Source organism: Eublepharis macularius, chromosome 7 (genome assembly GCF_028583425.1).
Source record: "Eublepharis macularius isolate TG4126 chromosome 7, MPM_Emac_v1.0, whole genome shotgun sequence".
NCBI classification, from domain to species: Eukaryota; Metazoa; Chordata; class Lepidosauria; order Squamata; family Eublepharidae; genus Eublepharis; species Eublepharis macularius.
In genome coordinates this window covers 64306172-64327876 of record NC_072796.1, presented here as the reverse complement: position 1 = coordinate 64327876, position 21705 = coordinate 64306172, and the positions used below count along the sequence as shown (strand labels likewise).

The following is a 21705-nucleotide window of genomic DNA, read 5'->3' as shown; positions in this document are numbered from 1 at the left end:
AGTAATGCACATATAACACTGGTACTGCGCCAGCTGCATTGGCTGCCAGTAGAATACCGAATCAAATTCAAGGTTTTGGTATTAACATATAAAGCCCAATGCAGACTGGGACCAGTGTATCTGTGGGACCGCTTCTCCCTATATGTGCCCCAGAGGACGCTTCGATCTGGCGACAAACAACTACTAACAGTCCCTGGCCCCAGGGAGGCCCACCTGGCCTCGACCAGAGCCAGGGCCTTCTCGGTCCTGGCTCCAACCTGGTGGAATGCTCTGTCTAATGAGACCAGGGCCCGACAGGATCTGTTATCTTTCTGCTGGGCCTGTAAGACGGAGCTGTTCCACCAGGCGTATGGTCAAGGCTGAGCTGGGCCTCCACCGGCCAAATTAGAGAACAGGGCCCTCCCTATCAGAAGTATCCACCACCTAACTTTTCTTTTAACCATGATAAGTATTTTTCAGTGACGGTTGGGTAAGTGACTGATTGATTTTCTGTGCTGCTTTCTGTACTTTTAAATATTTATACTGTATTTATTGTGATTTTAAATTTCTGCTAAATGTAAGTTTTATTGTAATGTTAGGAAATGTAATGCGCCCTGAGCTTGCTGGTGTGGGGAGGGCGGAATACAAACAAACAAGCAAGCAAACAAGCAAACAAACAAACAAACAAAAAACAAATGTTGTCTCATTGGAAGATGTGCTGGTCTAAAGTGGCTCTTCCTATAGGAAATTTTTATTCGATAATCAGGAGTGGACTGTTAGTCCACCAGCTTTTTGGAGCTAAAAATGGATGAGCCCCTTGGAGATGTATTAACTCTGGCAAAAAAACAAACAAAACCCTACTTACTAAGGATTATGGAATTGTCAAGTTTAAATTCTTTTAACTATTGTCATGTGATTAGAATAGATTGTTTTAAGGTTTTTTTCTTTCCAAAATGTTTTACATTGAACTCAGCCTTGAGAAAGTATATTCTTTAATTTGCAAGTGTTAGAACAGGATTATAATGGGATCTGTTTAATAAGGAATTGTTTTAGGAGATTGCTGGACTATTATTGCTTATAGAACTGAAAGGCACAGTACAGTGTCAGAAATATAATTTGTCATCTGAAAGTATCATTTTTAATAAACATGTGCTTTCAGTTCCCAAGATGTCTGATGAGATTTCAAACCAAATTACATTCTTGCTTCTGAAACAGAGAATGGCACCTGCTGTCATAGCTACCCTGGGGCCTCAGCTTTCTCGTCTTATGGAAAGCAGCTGTAGTTTTGCTATTCACTTTAAATGGTATCCAGATCAGGTCTTTGTATGTCGACTGTTTCCCTCACCTTGACTATTCACAATCTCCCCATTTCATCTCACTTCTCCTTCCTGCAGGTGACTGAAAATAATCTTAGATGGTTCTAAATGTGGCACCTCTGCTTGAATCTTCTTTCTTTTTAGGTCACACTCTGAGCCCCCTTCATTCATACCTCAGGTTCTGCACATTTTCTGTTTTTGGCAGAATATTTATCTTGCATTACTTTCAAGATTCCTTCTTATTCTCTGGTCATTTCATTTCATTATTAATATTAATTCAAATATCTTAGTCTATATTTCTACCTAGAATACTGTTAATTGAAATTTTATACACCCTCACTGGGTAGGTAAGCCCTATTTAGCACATTAGGACTTACTTCTGAGGAAACATGCATGGGATTAGACTAAAGAATAGACTTTTTTCAGATAGCTGTGAAGTATATGGGTTGCATCCCAACCAGCATTTCTGTGGGTGCAAAAGGGAGGGTCACTTTGACTGCTCAAAAGGTAATGTTGGGGATCATGGGATCCGAGTGGACAAAAAGGTTGTGTTAAAATGAGAACAAAATGGGATTGAATGGAAAACGTGGCTAGATCCAACCCAGCATTTATTTGCGTCATACACAGTGTCAGGCTCAGAACTAAAGGCAAGAATATGAACTTGCATGCACATACTTCTACTTTGTGGTGGAAACCAATTGTGAGGAGTGGCTGAGTACTGTCTGTAATAGTTGAACTTGCTTTGTACATTTCAATGAGTCAGGAAGTGTTCCTTGTGGTGTGGTTTTTAGTTGGCACACAAAGCGATGAAATGTCTGAGCTGTAATTGTGGTAAAGTTCAGGGAAGTTTTTAAAAACTGCAGGTGTTTCCTACTTTCCTAACAAGATAGGATAATTTCAGTATGAGGTGGTATGCTACCAATGAGTCAGATACTTAAAAATGAAGGGCCTAAAAGACTGAAAATAGACTCTATGGTAAGTGTATAACTCAGACTTTAATTAGAAGTGCCATTACAGGAGCTAACATACATGAAAGGACCAAATCAATTGCCCTCTCCTCATGCTGCATGGGCTGGGCCAATCCAATTGGGTCAATTGGATTACAGGCATCTTTGGCTCTAGTGAATATCACTTTTAGGAGCAAAAACAAAATCATTGTTGCTAGGGGTTGCCTGGCACTGTTATCTTGTGTACCTTTTTTTAAAAGTGCAGATGAATGCTTATTCATGTCTTTCCGTGTACTTTGCGTTGCCAGGTCCCCTTACCCTCCTGTAGGATGAGGGTGACCTGGCACTCACCTTTAAGGAGGCCTTCTGGGAGTGTCATCATTGTGCAGGCCGTGGGAGTGCTCCCGTGCTTTATGCCAGACAGATTCTTAAGGAATTGGCCCATTTGAGGTCCAAATTGACTTGGCATGAATTGCAAGGGCACTCTCATGGCCAGGGCAATGACATCACTCCTGAGAGTGACATCTTCATGCCATACAGGGAGTGCACCCTGGGAGGCCCATTCCCATCCTTTCCACCCCACATCGGCCAGTGGGAGTAGGGGATGGAAAACTCTGTGTGTTATATCCAGCAACTGCAACTCTTGAAAAGGACTCGTAAAATGTCTTCATGGGGTGTATAGACTGCTGTGCCAATAAAATTATAAAATGTGATGTGATGTTGGTTGGCTGTATAGGATTGTTAGGACACTCCCAGTAGATTACATAAGATCAACTTATTCACACATAAGATCAACTTATTCACACATAGCAGCAATATTTAGCAGTCAGACTTGCCCTCATGATATTGAGAAGGCTTATGAATACGGCAATATTTTAAACATGGAAATGCTGCCTAGCCAGGCAGAAAATGGAAGCCAGATCCTGGCTGGGAGATGGAGAATTACTAGCATGTGAGATGCTAGGTGAGACCAGCTATCGGCCCCCACACCCCAGAGATATGCAAAGATTCTAAGACAATAGGATCTTCCCGAAGTCCCTGAATGAATTGCCTTAACACACCCTACCAATCTTCCCTTATCCACTCTCCCATTTTCAGGCAATTCAGGGCCCTGATAGCCTTACCCACCCATCTATTGTGGATCGTCAATCATGGTTGATAACTTTAGTTTTGCCCAGGAAGGCTTTATCAAACTTTCCCAGTTTATTGTGGCTGATTCCGCACACGTTGGATAATGCACTTCCAATCCTCTTTATAGATCATTTGGAACGGATTTTTTCATGTGTGGAACAAAAAATCCACCTCAAACGATTGATAAAGTGCATTGAAAGCGCATTATCCAGCGTGTGCGGAATCAGCCTGTATCAACCTAGAGACAGCTCTCCAGTTCTTTATCTCACCCTGGAGACAACCATTAAGTTATTGTTTTGGGGGCAGAGCACCTAATCTTGCCCTAGAGTGTGTTCCACGGTATAAATGAACTGCCCCTTTGCCATAGTTGTGTGCATGCCCTTGGATCAAGCATCTGCTCTCGGACTGTCATCTGAGCGCTTCCCACATTGATGTGCTGGTTGCTCAACGCTCTCTATCACAGACATCCTCTTCAGGTCTGGTAACTATCACCCAGTCCCTCAACTCTACCCAATTTTCCGCACCACTTTCTAGTTAGCTCTGTGTGTGTGCTGTGTGTTTTTGTGACCAATTTACCTTTATTATTTTCAATTAAAAACCCTTTTGATTGAACATCTGCTTTGTTATTAATAGAGTTCTCCAGAAGGGACAATCCTTGTATACATAGGTAGAGATCTCGCTAAGTTACCTACCTCTCACTGCCTCTCTTTGCATGCTAATTCCCGCAACTTGCAAGGAGACCCTCCTATTTGGGTAACACAATAGTTCCTTAATAGTTTCTTTCCTGACACTGTCTGTCTCTTTTGAGTTGACTGCCAGATGGCTTGCTGGCAATTCAAGTTTAGACAAGTGAATAAGCTACCTGGCATGAGTCACACTGTGGCCCCAAAGGGACTCAGTTTAGTGAATTCTTCTTTTTGTATGTAAAATGCCGTTAATGGCTTGTTTAGCGACATGTATTTCAACAACATGGCTTTTAGTTTTTGTTTGGAGGAATAAAATACTTGCATATGCAGAGATACTGGCACCCCCGCTAATTCTGTCTCTAGCTGTTTCACTTTCAGCTGTGTTATTTCCATGTAAGGATAATAAATGAAGCGAGCTCTCAGGTTTTTAATGCATTTCTCTGGTGCATCTTTTAAAACTACTGTTTGAGTGGAATGGAGGAAAATGTGAGGTTAAAACCATGACAGTAATTGAAGGAATTGTAATCAATGTTATCCCTTTGTGAATGGAACTGGAGGATTAGAACTTGATCTTGATTTGCCATCTACTATGAGCCAAAATTAAAAACAGTATATAATTGGCTTCTGTCTGTCTGTCTGTCTGACAGAAAAGACTGTCAAAAACAGTCCCACATAATCATTATTTCATTGTTCTAGTTCTCAATGAGGTAGCAACCAGCCTGGTATAGTGGTTAAAGTGTCAGGCTCAGATCCTGGTTCAAATCCCCCCTCTGCCATGGAAGCCTTCTGGGTGACTTTGGGCCAGTCACTGTCTCTCAGCTTAACCTATCTCACAGGGTTGTTGTTCTGAGAATAAAATAGAGGACAGAAAAACAAAGTTGTAAGCCGCTTTGGGTCCCCAGTGGGAGGAAAACAGAATAAAATACATAAATCCAAGTACTACTGCAGACTGCAGATACGATAACTTAGAATTGAATGTTCCTCTGCACCCTGCCTCCAATTAGATATCATGGAAAAGGCTTATAAGTCTAGCCTCTTCCTAATTTACTAGATTTCTAAGAGGGAGTTTTTGCATATAGAAATAAACTCAATGAGAGCTCCCATATGCAGTCTGAAATGATGCAGCCTAGACGGATGTTTACAGTTTGTGAAAACCTAAAAACAAAATTACAGTGCACTATGGTATACCTGGACTTTCACTCCCATCTTAAGGCATGCTCCTCCACAAGTGAATTCATATCCGTGTTCCAGCTGAACCCACATCACTGAGATCATAGCCTTCCAGAAACAGAGAGTAGGTTTGTTTTACGTTAGAGGTGCTCTCTGATTTAAGAAATGGGTTTGTTTTCATTCTTTGTGTTCTATAATTGGGTGGCTTTTCCTATTACTATAATGCCAACTTTTCTACAGCCAAAGATTAGGTCATCTCACTACATTGTTCAAAGAAATGTGCTCATTGTAAAAAGCAGAAATAAGTTGTGCCATTTTCTGTAAGAATTATTTTGTTCCTGAGGTTGTAATAAAATCAAATGAAGGGGCGAATTAGCCAGTATTGGATTAATGGGAAGTCACTCTATAACCTGTGTTTAATATTATGAGTCCCTGCACAGGATTTTGATTCTCAATGACCCAGACACTTTATCCCTTTAGGGCTATTCTCCTTATATGAGAAGACCTCAACCAATTTGTGCAATCAGATTCATAGTAGCTTTTTTTCTTGTCCCTTCTCTCTCTCATTGCAGTTTTCATTTGCAGTGGGAAATTACTTATATCTCAGCATGGGTGCAAATTGTCGAGTGAAGCCAAGTCTTAGAGCTTACAGTGCCCTTTTTTCCAATCCATTAATGAGAATAGAATGCATTCTGTACGCCCTTTTGCTGTACAATACAGAATGTGTATGAAATCCAAAGAACTTCACCTCCTATTTTGTCCTTTTTAGAAGAAAGTTACTCACCTTCATAATTGTGAAGGATAGGACCAGACAATCTTAATTTACACAGCTAGAACTTTCAATGTTTAAAAAGTTGTTCAGCCTCCTAACTGGTAAGACACTATTGAATTGTATTGCAACTACAATACAATTTTACTGTATTTCATCTGGAAATATTTCAAGATGGTATGGCTGTAATTGATTTACTGGAAACCAGGCAGTGGCTTAAAGTAGGATTTCCCCCAAATCTAAATTTAACCTAATCCACTGGTTCTTTGATGTATACAATGTGTTGAATGTGCCAGAATGATAGCGAGCAGCCTGGAAACTACCCCAAAGTTACTATTCAGGATCTGCGACTTTACAAGACATCTTTGGACACATTCGTGCTAGAATCTAACTTACTCTTGAAGAGGTAGCATTCTGTGTCCCAATATAATTAATCCCTCCAAAGCATAAACAGAATCAGCCACAGAAATAAGGCACTTAATGGCCTGTGGGTGGACCACATGGACTGTGTGGATGAAGCACAGCTGTGTTTATCTATGAAACAAGATTTTAGGGGAGATTTCATCAAGGCTTTGGAAGATTATATAATTCAGGTTAGTTTTCAAAGCAGTTACTAATAATGTGAAATGAAGCAAGCTTTAAGAATGAGTTAATATAAAAATCTAAATACTCCACTTCTGTTTTGAATCCTTCCTCCAAACTTATTTCTTTTGGCTTCTGTTTCTAATCTTCAAGCTGGTGCCATCTGTTTACTTTCTCACACCTAATTGCATTAAAACTAAAATAAAATACTATTCAAAATGATAAAAACTGCAGGTGCCACAGAATAAGTTTTGGCTTTAAAAAAAAAAAGAGTGGTAACCTTAGATTCGGGAGATCAGGGTTCACATCACACCACCTCACAGGATTACTGTAAGGGGAAGTGGAGAACCATTTATTGAGCCCTGATATCCTTGGAGGCAAGGCAAGATAAAAATGCGGTTTTTTTCCTTGGGCTGAGGCAAGAGCTTTTACTTCCTCAGCTTACCCTGCATTTCCTCCAAGGAACTCAGTATTGTCCCTCTCCAGAACAACCCTCTGAAGTACATCAGGCTTGGAACAGTGACTATCCCAAGGTCATTCCGTGAGCTTCTGGTTAAATGAGGCTTTGAACCTCTCTGCAAGGCATGGACGCTGTCACACTCTCCATCTTTATCACTCTGTATCTTCTGTGTTAAACCCCAGTGCAGTCTATAATACTGGAAGTGCCCCTGCACAGAAGAAAGTGAAGTCCAAAATATACAGGCTATTTAAAATAAAAAATATCTGTAATTCTGTTAATAAGGCTAGAACAGATTCAGGAAGAACAGTGGCAATCCTAAACACAGTTATACGATTCATTGCTTTTAACAGTCTTAGAAAAGTGGAGAGTTCCAGGGAGAAGAAAAGTGTAAGTGTGCTTAGGATTGCACTGTATGCCTGTAACAAAGCAACAAAGCATTCAGTGCTATCCTAAAGACAATCTTATATTCCAGTAGTGCTCAGCCACACAGTGGTGCCCCAGGACATGATTGCCTGGCATGTTACAAGAGTCCCTCTCATCTACTTGCATAATTCTTGCTCATCTAGCCCCCAAACTGCAGCAGTCAGCCTCACAGAGCAATTGCACCAGAGCGCTGGACTACTGAAATTTAGGACTGGGTGAGCAGAAAGCTGTCTCAGAAACTTAGCTGCTTGACTCTGTTGCAGTACTGGAATAAGGGATTCCCCGTTGTCCCCACACCACTAGCTTGCAACCTGCATCCTACTTATTTTCAGTGGCCTCCCTTTCATCCTGCCCATTCCTCAAACACACTCTTGCTATATTTATTTTTCTTAAAATGCCATTCCAATCCACAGCAAGGATATTCACGACATGACAATGGCATTTTGCTGGATTTTTCCAGGGGTGGCTGGTGTCCAAAAGGCTTGTAAAAGTCTTATTTGTCCTGCCTTGCCATATCCACCTGAACTTCTTTCAGCTACCTATCTGCCTCAGCCAAGTTCCACCAAAGGAATCTACTCCAACCAGTCATCATAGTTAAGACAGAGCTTCCATGCTGAGAGGCAGCCTGTGTGGAGGCCTGGTATACAACATGCTAGAGAATGAGGGTAGTAGAATAGAATGTGCTGCTTCAGACTGCAGATGATGGATTCCAGCTTTGAATTTTCCTTTATACAAACAACTCCATGTGCACAGAACACTGGTATAGCACAAAGGAAGCATCTGTTGAGGATATTTGTGAGTTGTTGAAGCAGAGCAGCACAGTCAGGAAAGCATGGAATCGTATGTGGTGAAACACTCCTCAAGTCAAGTACATTGCAACAGATACAATGTATTTTTATTGAAAACGATTCACATTTACTTGCATTCTTGTAGTAGCATACAAAAACACAGAAACCTCATCTAAATAACACTGATTGCTATTACAAGTGGCTTGCTAATCCAGCTGCATGTGAGTGGGAATATGGATGTGCCTCTTGCACAGGAGAGCTCTGCAGAATGGTCTTCTTGCAAGATCAAGAGGAAAGAACAAAAGGTACAGAAAGAGGAGTTAGAAACTTCCGGATCCGACAGGCATCACACAAATACGCAGTCTGCCTTGCAGTCTCTTTGGTCCCCAAGCACTCATTTCCACAATGCTCCCAAAGAAAGAAAAGTCCCAATTTTTATTTCATTGATGTCTTAAGCTCTTCTTCAATGAAATATGATCTTCTGCTTCCCCCTTAAAGGGGATGGACTCAGGCCTGATTTAAATGTGATGCAGGAAGGGAGGAATTTACCTATGTGATTTTGCATTAATTTTTGGAAGGGTTAGTGTGTTGGATTAGTCTGGGAGACCCAGGTTCATATTCCAACTCTGCCATGGAAGCTTACTGGATGATCAGGGCTCAATTGCCAGCCCCCCTTACCATCAAAGCAGGGGTTGGGCCAGGGGTCTCTTCTGGCTTTCAACCAGAAGTGAATCATTGGGGCCTTTGGGGCACACTCATGTGCCATTTTGCTATGTGCTCCAATGGCTTCTGACCTGCCTCCCCCTCATTTCACTCTACCAGCCAGGTGAGTGGGGCAGGGAGGTGAACCATGGGTCAGCCACATTTTTTCAGCCTAACCTACCTTACAGGGGGGTGGCTGTGAGGATAAAATGGAGAACAATGTTTAAAATCACCATAGGTCCTCATTGGGGAGAAAAATTAGGTATATGTTTTAACATGTGTAAATCCTGTGAGGTATGCTAGGCTGAGGTATGCTAGACAGAATGACTATTGAAGAGCCTGTTGCAGTAGATCAAAGTCTCATTTAGTCCATAGATGCAGAGGAGTTAGCCGTGTTAGTCTGTGGTAGCAAAATCAAAAAGGGTCCAGTAGCACCTTTAAGACTAACCAATTTTATTGTAGCATAAGCTTTCGAGAATCAAGTTCTCTTCGTCAGATGCATGGTACAGAAACTGGTCAAATATAGAAGAGGAGGGGGGAGAAGGGGAGGAGAGAGAAGATGCAGTTGGGGGGGGAGAGAGAGGGATGTAACCAAAACATTCCTTTGCTAGTAAATGTAAACATCTCTTCTTGGTATGGAGATTAATTGGCTTGTGTGAGGCTTCAAAAGAGTTTGCCATGTTGGTTTGTAGCAGCAAAACAACCAGACCATCCAATTCCAATGTAGTATAAGCCTTCGATAACCACAGTACACAATGTAGTATAAGCCTCCTCCCCTTCTCCCCCCTCCTCTTCTATATTTGACCAGTTTCTGTACCATGCATCTGACGAAGAGAACTTGATTCTCAAAAGCTTATGCTACAATAAAATTGGTTAGTCTTAAAGGTGCTACTGGACTCTTTTTCATTTAGTCCAGTATAAGAATAGTTTTATTGACTGCTGTTATCTCACTTTTCAGTCAAAAATTGCTCTTATAACTCACAGGAATTTTAAATAGTATGAAATTAAAATTCAATAAAACATTTTTGAAAGAGAAAGGATTCTTGGCTGAGCTGGAAGATAGCTGCTTCCTGCCCCCTTGGCTAGCCAGATAATCTCAGGACTCCCAAAGCTGTGTGCCTGAAGCTCCCCCTCCCCCACTGATATTCAGTGGTAGACTTCCTCTAAACGCTGCTAAGCAGTTCTACTCAGAATCTTACTCATGTTTATTCAGTGGGCCTTACTCCCAGCTAAGTGTTTTTTCGAATTACTAGTTAGCCTCCTTGAATGTCTAATCCCTTTTTAAAGTGGTCTAAGACAGCACCACATTTTTGAGGCCCCACGTTTCATAGATGTGCGGGGAAGTTCTATCTAGACTGGAAGAAAAGGCAAATGGTAATAGGAAGATAAAGAAAAAAAGGAGAAGCAATCAGATTAAGACACTTTCTACAGAGGCAAAATCAAAAAGAGTCCAGTAGCACCTTTAAGACTAACCAATTTTATTGTAGCATAAGCTTTCCAGAATCAAGTTCTCTTCCTCTCTGTATCATGCATCTGACGAAGAGAACTTGATTCTCGAAAGCTTATGCTACAGTAAAATTGGTTAGTCTTAAAGGTGCTACTGGACTCTTTTTGATTTTGCTACCACAGACTAACACGGCTAACTCCTCTGTTTCTACAGAGGGTAGTAGACCCGCTGAAATAAATCCATTCGCCTCATAAATACATACCACGGTACTCCCCCCCCCCCATCGGACTTGACAGAGCCACCAAGGCATGTGACTGGGCTGAGGCTTGTCAGCCAGCGGGCCCCAGAAAAGGAGGGTCGGTCTTGGGACTTTTTACCCCACCTTCGCAGGCAGCTTCTGGCCGGGGGTGGGGGCAGAAACACCCGGCGGCATGAGCGCTGGCACGGCACGGCCGCCACCGGGGAAGGGCGCTTCCTAGCGGGCTTCGATGGCATGCGTGTGGGCTTTGCTTGCTTGGAAAAGAGCATGTGTGCGAACAGCTTCCAATCGCCGGAGACTTCGGGGTGGAGGGGAGGGAGCCGAGCCGAGCCTCTTGACTGAAGCGGCGGCGAGTGCCGCGTTTGGGGCATGGAGTGACGCACGTCGCGCTGGAGCAGAAATGCGGAAGAATGAGAAGCCTCTGAAGTGTCGGCGGGGCTTGGCTTAAAGAGCGGAGCGGCGGCGGCGGCGGAGCAGTTATGCGCGGGAAGCGGGTAAGAGCAGTTCCTTCCCCGGTTTCATCCCCACCCCGATCCTGATCCCCCCCCACTCCGCCTGTCCTCCTTCCTCAAGCCCCCTTCTCTTTTTTAACCCTTTAAAGAAACAGAGGCAGAATAGTAAGATCTTGATTATCTTGTCATTTTTGCGTTTTACCTTTTCCAGCCCCCCGACATGGCCGGTTGGTCTGCCGCCTGTGTTTTTCTAGCTGCGGTCGTTTGTGTCACAATCAGGCGCGCTTAGGGGGGCTCAGAGGAGGCTGAGCGGGACTCGCAGCTGGCTGGGAAACATGCGAGGCCTCAGGGGGTCTCTGCCTCGCCCGCCGCCGCCTGCCCCCTCTCGCGGCGCCGGCTGCCTGCTTTCCTCAGGAACCGGGTGCCTCCGCTCGCGGCTTGAGCCCGCGCCACGACGGTGCGTCTGGTAGCGCCGCGGCTTCGTCCCGCTTGGCGAGGGAGAAGCCCGGCTAGCCCGCACCAAGGGTGCCTGGCCAGTGGAGGCTGCCCGGGGTCGTTGCCTGGCTGCGGCGCGGGGCTCGAGGCAGCCCGGTGATGCCCTGCGCACTCGGGCTCCTTTCCCAGTGGAGGACCCGAGTATGTCCAGTGACCGGCTGAACAGCACAACCCTGAAGGATGCTCAGTTGAAAGATCTGGTCTTGGAAAGAGGTATTCTCGTCCCTCGTCCTCCTTTTTTTAATGCCCTTATTTGAATTCTCTCTCCCTGAAGTATATATTATTTTTAGTGAGATACTCTTTGGCCAGAGAGTGCAGGTAAGGTGCATGCTTAGGATCTCTCAACACAGATAAACTCTTATAATGACTTAGTTGCCCTGTCATGCTTATCACCAGGACAGTGGAAGGACGATAAAAGGAGGGATTTCCTTCCCTACCTTTTCAGTGCCTGAATGTGGGTAGATAATGTGTCTGTTATTAATGCTGAGGATATTATTCCTGACAGAGTAGGGTAAAAAAATGTGGTAGCAATGAGTGCCAGTACTTTTCTTACACAGTTGTGAGGATGGGGGTATATGTAATTGTATGTTGTAATGGCTGGAGATGGTTTCCCACATGTTATATTCTAGTTATCAAATATGTTGATGCTTTAATTTTTTTCTGTGTTTTCTAAAGACTACTAGACTTTTTTTTAGAAATCTAAACGATGTGCCTTTTTAGTACTCTTACCTTATTCTCCTTTAACACCATTTTGCCATTATAAGGATTGTAGACTTTTAAAATGTGTGTGCACTAAGGGAAACTGTCAAAAGAAGGCATGATTATGTGTAAGTCTAGATGAAGGCGCTTGTGTAAAAATCCACTTTCCATTCCTAATGGGAATCTCCCCCCCACCCCCCACCCCCATGCTGGTTTTGGAATGTGATTTCTTATCCATTGTAGAGGCAAGTGGAGCACGAGCATGTGTGTGTGTGTGGATGAGGGGTACAGCAAAGAGAGAAACAATACTGTCACTGAAACTGTGACTTTGGAAATTGTGTCCAAAAAGTTTTTTCCCCCACCCCTCCACCCCCACTGTTTAATAACTCCCAATTTGCTAAATGTCTGTTCACTGAAAAAGACAAAAATTTCTTTTGGTGCAGTGTGTGAAGTCCTTGATTAAACTTAGAAGATGTTATTTTTGGCAGATTCAGAAGCAACATGTTATTCTAGCCATCACTGCATTCTAGGAAAGCCTAAATCAATATTGCTTATTTTGCACATTGCTCTTTTGCAACTGCTGCTTAACTGACGTAATAATAAAATACTTTCAGGCCAAATAAAGTATTGTGTTACTGAGGCTTGAAATAATTGGCATTATGGAATCCTGTAGTTGAAAAACTGTGAGTCCCTTACTTTTAAAACACAAAACACAGCCTTCATGGAAAACAAAATCAGAGGGCACAGACACAAAGGGTTTACTTTAAACTCGGTTGTCACTACTTAACAGTAGAATGACCCGAGGAACTACTAACACATTGATGTTGAGTCTGCTTGTATTAGAGCATTTGCATTTGGCCATTCATGGTCATAGTAAAGAGAGAGAGCTACAAAAAGGAAAAAACATGTACTTCACATGCATATTGAGGAGTCTCTTTAATCTCTCAGTCTGCAAATAACTTCTGTGGTCTCCAGTAAATTATATGATCTTCTCTGTGCAATCTTGTCCATTCAGAAAAATAGCTGTGTATTGCCATGCATGTCTTTCCTGAAAGTATTTTGTTCTGCCACTAACCATCTAGCACATTGTCAGTTCCTGTGATGAGGAAAATGGTTTTTTAAAACAAATAGGATAATATGGAGAAATGTACATGTTTATTTTACTTTATTCTGCTTAAACTCTGCACCCTAGGATAGCCAAGATTTTAAGAAAATGAGTCAGAATATTTTTACCAATTTCATTAGCCTATTTTTTAAAAATAGCTGAACCCTATGCAGTCCTATATTTGCTGTAATGCTGATGATACATATCCATGTTCCAGCCATTGTGTTTATATTTTATAGTATTCTTTGTGGCTGAGAAATTTTCATTAATTGAAAAGTCAACTATTGAATAAACACTTTCTACATTTAGCTGTTTGCCACTGCTATCCTAATGTATTCAGCAAGAATAATCAGAGGCATGCTTGGCTCAGAAAAAGCCAAAATATGAACTACTAAAAACTTGAATAGTTGCCATACATATTTAAAGTTTGGTTTGTATGCACTGCATAGAAGTAATTGAAGGGGGGGGAGTCCTTCTTGCTTGTACTTGTACGTTGTTCTGTCATTGATGTATTTTTCTGCTAATTTGAATGGCTAAAGGTGTGATCCTTCAAGATTAATGATGTGACAAGTTTGTCCCAAAGTGCCATAATTTTAATTGATGCATTAATTGAATCTGAGGCGTATAAAGCAATTATCATGTCTTCCAAAGCAAAACATTTGCAGTACCCTGGGGCATTTTCTTTAATCTTTAAGACATTTTATGGGCATCATGACTTTGTAAAACTGCAGCGACTTTCTAGGTTAATTTGTCATCACTATGTTTTTACAGCAAAAGGACCCTTAATAAAATTACCATATCTGCAAATGCAGTTCTTATTCCTTTTTTCCTTTGTCATCTTTAATGGAGCTTTGCATAGTCAGGATTCTCTTTTTCTTCAAGACTAAACCTTCAGGTTGTTACCTTTCTCCTATACATTTTCCTGTTGTTGTTCCTTCTCTAGGTAGTGGTACAAGTGAAAATCTACTGTGGTACTGCCGCCAGTGAAACACAGTTTCATATTTTTTTTAGCCTGTTGCTTAAAAATGAGTGTATTATTTTTGTAACTTCCTGAACTTGTAATGTTACGGTTGTGCTGATGTCTTCCCATTTCTTAGTACAAAATGCTTGATCCAATTGAAATATTAGGGGGATATTTTGGAAATGTTATTTCAGCACTGTCATTACTATTGAGGAATATTTAATATTAGCTTCTTTTCCAAAATGTTAACTGTATACTTTTCAAGATGAGTTACTGAAGGTGTGTGTATTTATCCATCTATCTACAATATTGTAAAACAGCACAAGTTTTTGATCTATTGCTGGAATTTTCATTTTTTTCCATAATTTCAAGGTGTAGTTTGGTGAAATAGTATCCAGTAAATGCTGTTTGGATGAATTTTGTAATGTACTGGTTAAAACCTTGATAATAGGTGGAGAATGGGTGGATGATCTAATGGGGGCACAGTCATTTGGTCTCCCCTGTTTCTAAGGATGACTGTTTGCAAGTTGTTGTTTTTTTAAATATGTGTTGGATGTCGGGGGGGAGGGGAGAGAGACCATAAAACCTGAAACTGGTGTCCAAAAATAGTTGTTGATTGATATACTGCCCAGTATGTTCTTATTTTTTAAAAACAATCGTCATGTGTTAGATTAGGGCATAATTTTATTTGTTTCATAAAGACCTGTCACTTATAGTTCTGAACTTAAGTGTTTGTAAGGTATTGAGCAGATGAGATGCAAAATCATGAATATGAAATAGAAGTATGAGGCTTTACCTCTTTCACTCTGCTGCTCTTCTTCTCTTTTTTGACTTGATCCCTGAGCGAGGCTTTCTCTCTTTTCCCCCCCAGCGGAACTAGAGTTCGTTCAGATCATCATCATAATAGTGGTGATAACTGTTATGGTAGTAGTGATCATCTGCTTGTTGAACCATTACAAAGTATCAACACGGTCCTTCATCAGTCGGCAGAGCCAAAGTAGGAGGCAAGAGGAATCATTACAACCAGTGAGTTTAAACTTTTTCACCTATGTATATTGTCCTAATGCATATTGGTCTGTTACAATTGTCTATGGATAAACAGTTTGTTGCAGAGAACAAGAGAATCAAGTTCTATGCTCGTGACTTCTGTTGGAACAAAGTACCACAGCTTTAATCAATTCTTTGCTCCTTGCTCATAGAGTTGGCCAGCAAAACAAATCACTAACTGTATTGTGTTTTTCTTCCAGACAGAAATATGAGGCATTTTGTTTTTTGTAGTCTTGCTCTTATTTTAAAGGCGGCACAGTTTTAAACTGTACCTGCATAGCTATTTTAAAGGTTCCATTTGTTTTTGTACACGTGTAAGAGCCTCTCCTACAACTGTGACTGAAATTCTGTACAAAAGATAGTTTTATTAGTATCCTGCCTTTCCTTTTGGGAGGCCTGACACTTTGGTTTCCCCTTGTCCATCCTTTTAACAGCCTTGTGAGACAGGTCAGGCTGCAGTGATGATTGGTCCAAAGTCAACCTCTTTTTGGCCAGTTGGTAGTTAGTACTTTAGATTCCCAATTTCACAACCTCATCCATTAAACCACATTACATCCATTACACGGTTATTCAAATAGTTGCATCTGTTCATTGATCAGAGACAGATGATGGTGGAGCTCCTCATTTTTTAAGAAGAGGGAAGCGATGCAAGTTGGGAAGGCAGGGATCTTGAAGGACATTATGCTTCTCACTTTTGATGGGGTTCAGCTGATCATTTGCTAACCCAGTTAAGAGCCTAGGGGTTATACTGGATACATAATTGCTGCTGGAGACACAAGCTAATGCAGCTGCAAAAACCACTTTCTTCCAACACAGCCAGTCTGGTCACCTGAATCCACTTCACTGTAACATTGAGACTAGACTACTGTAATGCACTCTGCATAGGTCTCCCCTCTAATTCAAAGACTCCAGTTGGTGCAGAACTCTGCAGCTCCATTATTATCGGAAGCCTAGTGGAACATGCATGTTATTTCCATTCTGCAGTCACTCCATTGGCTGTGCATCAGTTACCAGATTCACTTCACAGTATTGGCGATCACATATTGGCCGCATCCTCGTGGCCTTGGTCCTTCATATCTTCAGGACTGCCTCTCTCCCTCAAGCCATGACAGCTTTGCTCATCTGAACAAGGCCTTCTGCAGGAATCAACAACTGCCTGTACATGTGCATTCTGTTGCGGCTCCTACCTTATGCAGTGGCCTGCCTAATGAGGTTAGGAAGGCTCCCACTCTCCTGAATTCTGCAAACTATGCAAAACTGTTTCATTCAGGAGGGCATGTTATACAAGTAATAGGGCTGTACTGTAATGAAATATTTCAGAAAGATGCTCTGGTAAAAGAATAGGGACTATACTACTCTGTGTGTCTGTGTGTGTGTATACATATACATACGCATATGTATAGTGTATGTATATATATACACACATACACACACACACTATACACACACTATACACACACACACACACACACACACACACACACACACACAGAATGTACTTTGTTCATCAAGTGTAGGGAGACACAATGTTAGCCGGGAAGCATAGTTTTAAAAGACAGAGCCGGCAGAGAGTTAATTTCATCTTTGCCTCCTTGAAGGCTCTGTCAGTTTCACCTTTCCAGTCTAAAACTCTGGGGTATTGCAATCAGAGGGCAGTGAATAATGGAAATGGGCTGGAGCTGCCTTCCAGAGCTGGGCTTGGACCTGGAGATGTTATAATGGGCTGAAGTTTCTCTTTTGGCACTTCACAGCCTCTTCACATGGCTCCTGTGTATAGCAAAGCCTTTGACCTCCTGCCAGCTCTGTCTTTTTAAACTACCCTTCCCAGCTAACGTTCTAGGTTCAGCACCCCACACACACACCAATGTTTTTTCTTGTAGCAAAATTGTTAGCACCTATGAATCTACATACATCTGGTTGAACAGGGCTCCTGGTCACACATACATAGGTGATATAAAGAACATGGCTGTTGGGAGTGTTTTAAGTAGTAATTGCTGATGGGTGGTGGAGAGTGCCCTCAAGTCATAGTTGAATAATGGTGACCCCTGGTGAGTCTTTCATGGGAAGAGACTAACAGAGGTGGTTTGCCATTGCCTACTTCTGCAACCCTGGTCTTCTTGGAGGTCTCCCATACAATTACTGACCAAGGCCTACCCTGCTTAGCTTCTGACTAGATCAGGCTCACCTGGACTATCCATGGCGGGGAAATTGCTGATGTACCTGTGGCAAATGTGATTGCTTCAAAAAGTACGAGCAGCTCTCCATGGTAAACAGTTGTTACGGGCCAGGGGTCATATTTGGGCATACCTTTGACTCTTCTAGTTCAAGGGATCTAATTACATGGTCATCATTAGTGAGAATGGGAATGATCCAGTGCTTGTGGACTAGCTATTTGTTTCCTCCTTTGGATTTGAGCCCCAGACACTGAAACCTAAACTGCAAATGACTAGTTCTTTCTGTTGTCCGAGTTGTTTGAACCGAAAACATAAGATGATGTAAGCTCCACCAAAAATAAACTATAAAATTAGGATATTTTTTGAAAACCTTTGTTTAAAATCTTATTTCATCTGGTTTTGTCCTTTCTTTTATTCTGGCTTTGTCCTTTTAAGAATACAAAAAGAATTGAGAAGGCCCTGTTTCCTTTTAATTGGTGTTGATGACTGAGTACTCAGTTGTTGGAAAGAGTAATTATGGTGTAAGCGTATCTTGATACCAGATTTAGAATGTTTGCTGACTAATAACGCCTGAAGGAAAGGCCTGTCACTTTGGCTTCATAGTAGTGGAAGCCTAATAAAAGAATGTTAGATTCAAATTAATATTTGAAAAAAACTATGACATCCTTCTCTCTTGATAATGATATTAGTATACATGTATGAATAGGTGAAATCAGAATTTTCTTCCTTCTCTGTCTGCTCTGCAAACATAATATATTTCCCTGTTTCATGTCTAATGTAATCTTTGAATTACGTTCTGCATTGCATTTTCCCCATCAGCTCACTTTTGGTTGCCCCATCACTCCTGGTTCACCAATATAATTCTTATTTGTTCAGTTGCAAAATGTATGTTTAAAGTGAAAAGAAACAGTCCTTCCTTGAACCATTTTGAATCGTGTCACCATACAAAATAGAGGAAGTGATATCTTTGTGAAGGCAGTTTACTTCTTACATGACAGCAAGTTAGTTAACTTTCAGTGCTGCTTGACAAAAGCCGCGGTCCTAAGGACACCGTTTCCTGGGAATAAGCCAGTTGAATAACATGGGACTTACTTCCGAGTAGGCCTGCTTGGGATGGTCCTGGTATACCCTTTACCTGGTTTGTACATACCTAGGAAAAGGGGCTCACTCAAAGGAACTTCCTTCTGCTTTAATGCCGTCTCCTATTCAGGGTGGAAGAAGGTCACAGCATTGTTGCTTTGGGTTATGCAAAGCAGCTAACTTGCATGTGGAAGTGAAAGAAAGAGACAGCTGGGTTGGAAATCAGACTACAGTGGGAGCACTCAAAATTTATTTGAATGTAAATGAAACACCTACAACTTCTCTTCACGTAGTCCATTTTGGACTGCAGTTCTGGGATATGAATGCTCCCGTGTAAAAATTCCCTTCACGTTGAAAGCTGTCCTTTTAAAGAAATATTTTAGCCCATCCCTTTGCCTGAGTGAGGAAAGATTCAAACAAGGAATTCCCCATCTGGAGAATTGTACAGCCCGAGAAGAATGGTATAGACTAGGCAGTTCAGTGCCACTGCCTATTTCTCCACATTTGAATTACCCCAAGGAGAGTGGTGGAAAGTGCAGTCAAGTCATGGCTGACTTACAGGGAAGGGAATTATTGTCTCTCTCCCTGTTTTTCCTGCAGATGCCTCATATCAGCTCCATTACTGAGACAGAAAGATAAATGAGTGCGTGGTTTGCCAGCTGCGTCTTAGAGCAACTCCAAAGATAGCTGTACAGAGTAGCCACTTGTAAACGTTTTTGGGGGGGGGAGTGCAGCGTCTTGTTTTTGTAGCTGCAAATTCAGAGCAGAATGTTCAATGTCTGCCAAACCCAACCATTCCTGAAGTAACCAAATCTCTGTTTTGTCTGTCCAGTGCATGGAAGTGTGCCATGAGCTTAGGTACACAGGAATGTCAGAGGCTTAGTATAATATAAGTTACGCTGTAAGAGAACAGAGCACCTGTATTGTTCAAACAATTCTCCACCATGGCCTTTGTTGATACTTTTTATGAAGCTCAGTGCTTAAATATTTAACAGATTTTAAGCGTGTAATTTGCAAAATATAAACACTTTAATCTAAGGAAGGGGATAAATAAATTGCTGAATCTAATGGAACTGCCAGTATGTTGCCTTAGTCCAAGAGGAAGTAAGTAAAGCACAGCTCAATTGGTACTGGATTCCCTTTTATTTCTGGAGCGGCCAATTTTGCAAGAAATTCTATAGCCCAGTATAGGAAGGCAGTGGCGAACGCGCTGCATTGTTTCTGGAAACAACCAGTCTATTATAACAAATAAGATTCCCGATCCAAATCCAAGTGGCCATTAAAAAAAAACCTTTACAGATGTTAGTTTGGTGACATAAAATTTGAAATTAAGGTGAAACACCTGTAGTGACTGATATTTACCTATTTCATTTTTAAAATGCTGTAATAAATACATTGTCAGAAATTATTTGACAAGTTTATAGGTAACATGTGTGCTTCATTTCTGCGCACATTAATCCTGCTCCATTCAGACCTTTTGAAGTGGGACCCACTTCTGAACTTACTCTGCCTCTTGAACTCTCTGCTTTAAGTGCCTCAGACTGTGGTTTGGCTTGTTCCCTGCTTCCACTGGCCAGGGTCCAGGAGGCAATATCAGGAGAGGAAACCTGTTGTGTTCCATGCCACTGCCTGCTGGAGAAAGCTGAGCCCATGTAGATGGGCAGCACCCCAGGCTTGGAGCTGACTATCCAGCTGAGCCTGGGTGCATGGGAGTCAGCCCAATCCCTGGGAATGAATGGAAGGGATGTGGCAGCTCCCCCCTCACTCTTCTTTTTCCTGTTGCTGGGGAGGAGGTCAACAGCCCTGGAGTCTGAATCTTGAGGACCACCCAAAAGTTATTCTTGGCCCACAGTTTGAATACTACAGCTCTACTATGTTGTTTAGCCATGTAGTTGTTTAAGAGAACACGGCAAATGTTTTACAGTTCCCTTCTTGTCCTGTTTCCCATTTCCACCCACAGAAATACTTCGGGGAAAAAATATTTTTGGTGAGTTTGTGTTTCTGATTAGACCACTTTTCTTCAGAACTAAAATCCTGAAGCATTGCACAATAGCTCTTTGGAAATTTTAAAGTAAGGTAGCTAGGACATACATGCTTCTCTGTATACCTCAGGGTGCTGAATTTTGATTCTTTGAGTATGTTGAAAGCTCCTCTGTAGTGGCCCCTGACTGGAGTTCCCCAGTGTTGTGCAGATGCACCGTGTGTGCATTTTTGCATTCTGCCTCATGTACTGGGGAGAGCAACAGGACAACTGAAATGCATTTCAGAAGTTACTTGTGGCTATCTACAATTGGCAAGTTAGAACTCTTCCAGGTGATCATTATTCAGTGCATGTTCATTCTCCTTTTTCTCTTAGGAAGTCAGGGCACCATACACAGTTTTCTCTACTTCCATTTCTGTTTTCATAAGAGCTCTATGAGAAAAATTAACTAGACCAAGGTCACTCAATAAGTTACACGGCAAGTGGGGATTTAAACCCAAGTCTCCCTAATCCTTCCAGCATACTAACCCGCTGCAACTCATTGGCTGTCACCAGATCAGCAAGGAAGCTTTCATAAATTGAAGGAGAGCTAGTTTCAGTTTTTCATATAGGGCTATGCATGTTGGCTGGCAAATAAGGAAAAAATCTTGTGGACTAGTACCTTTCCTAGAGTTGTTTGCAAGGCTGAATGGTTAGACAAACTATATATTTTTTAAAGTTTTATTTGTCTAGTTGCACTTAGTAATTATATAAAGGCAAATACAATTACACACATAACAGTTTACAGTGAGAGTATGCATTTTGAATGTCTGATAGATTTAAGGTGTACCTTAAAGTGTTTGAGTTTTTATAATAACTCATTCTTGCATTATGGTGTAAGAAGACTATGCAAGAGGGTTAAGCCTGTAAAAGTTTTTAAAAGTAAGTGGTCACAGAGTCAAATGAGTGGAAAAACTGTCAGGAAAAAAAGGTCTCAGTTTGCTCTCTAGCAAACCCCTCCCCCCAACATTATACCTTTTTTTTTTACTAGACATTCCTTATCATTCTGAGAG

The 21705-nt window shown here is 41.7% G+C and overlaps 1 protein-coding gene across 8 annotated transcripts in view; it reads left to right on the top strand.

Annotated features, from left to right (window-relative positions):
- LDLRAD4 (low density lipoprotein receptor class A domain containing 4) overlaps positions 1-21705 on the top strand; it is a 456291-nt gene that overhangs the window by 411708 nt on the left and 22878 nt on the right. For 5 of the 8 annotated variants that reach the window (XM_054985110.1, XM_054985105.1, XM_054985106.1 and 2 more), the window contains one exon: positions 15243-15397. In XM_054985110.1, the coding sequence (XP_054841085.1) occupies positions 15243-15397 (155 nt within the window). Of the gene's footprint in view, positions 1-11021; positions 11820-15242; positions 15398-21705 lie in introns of those variants that run through there. The other 3 variants (XM_054985112.1, XM_054985111.1, XM_054985113.1) reach the window with 2 other exon arrangements.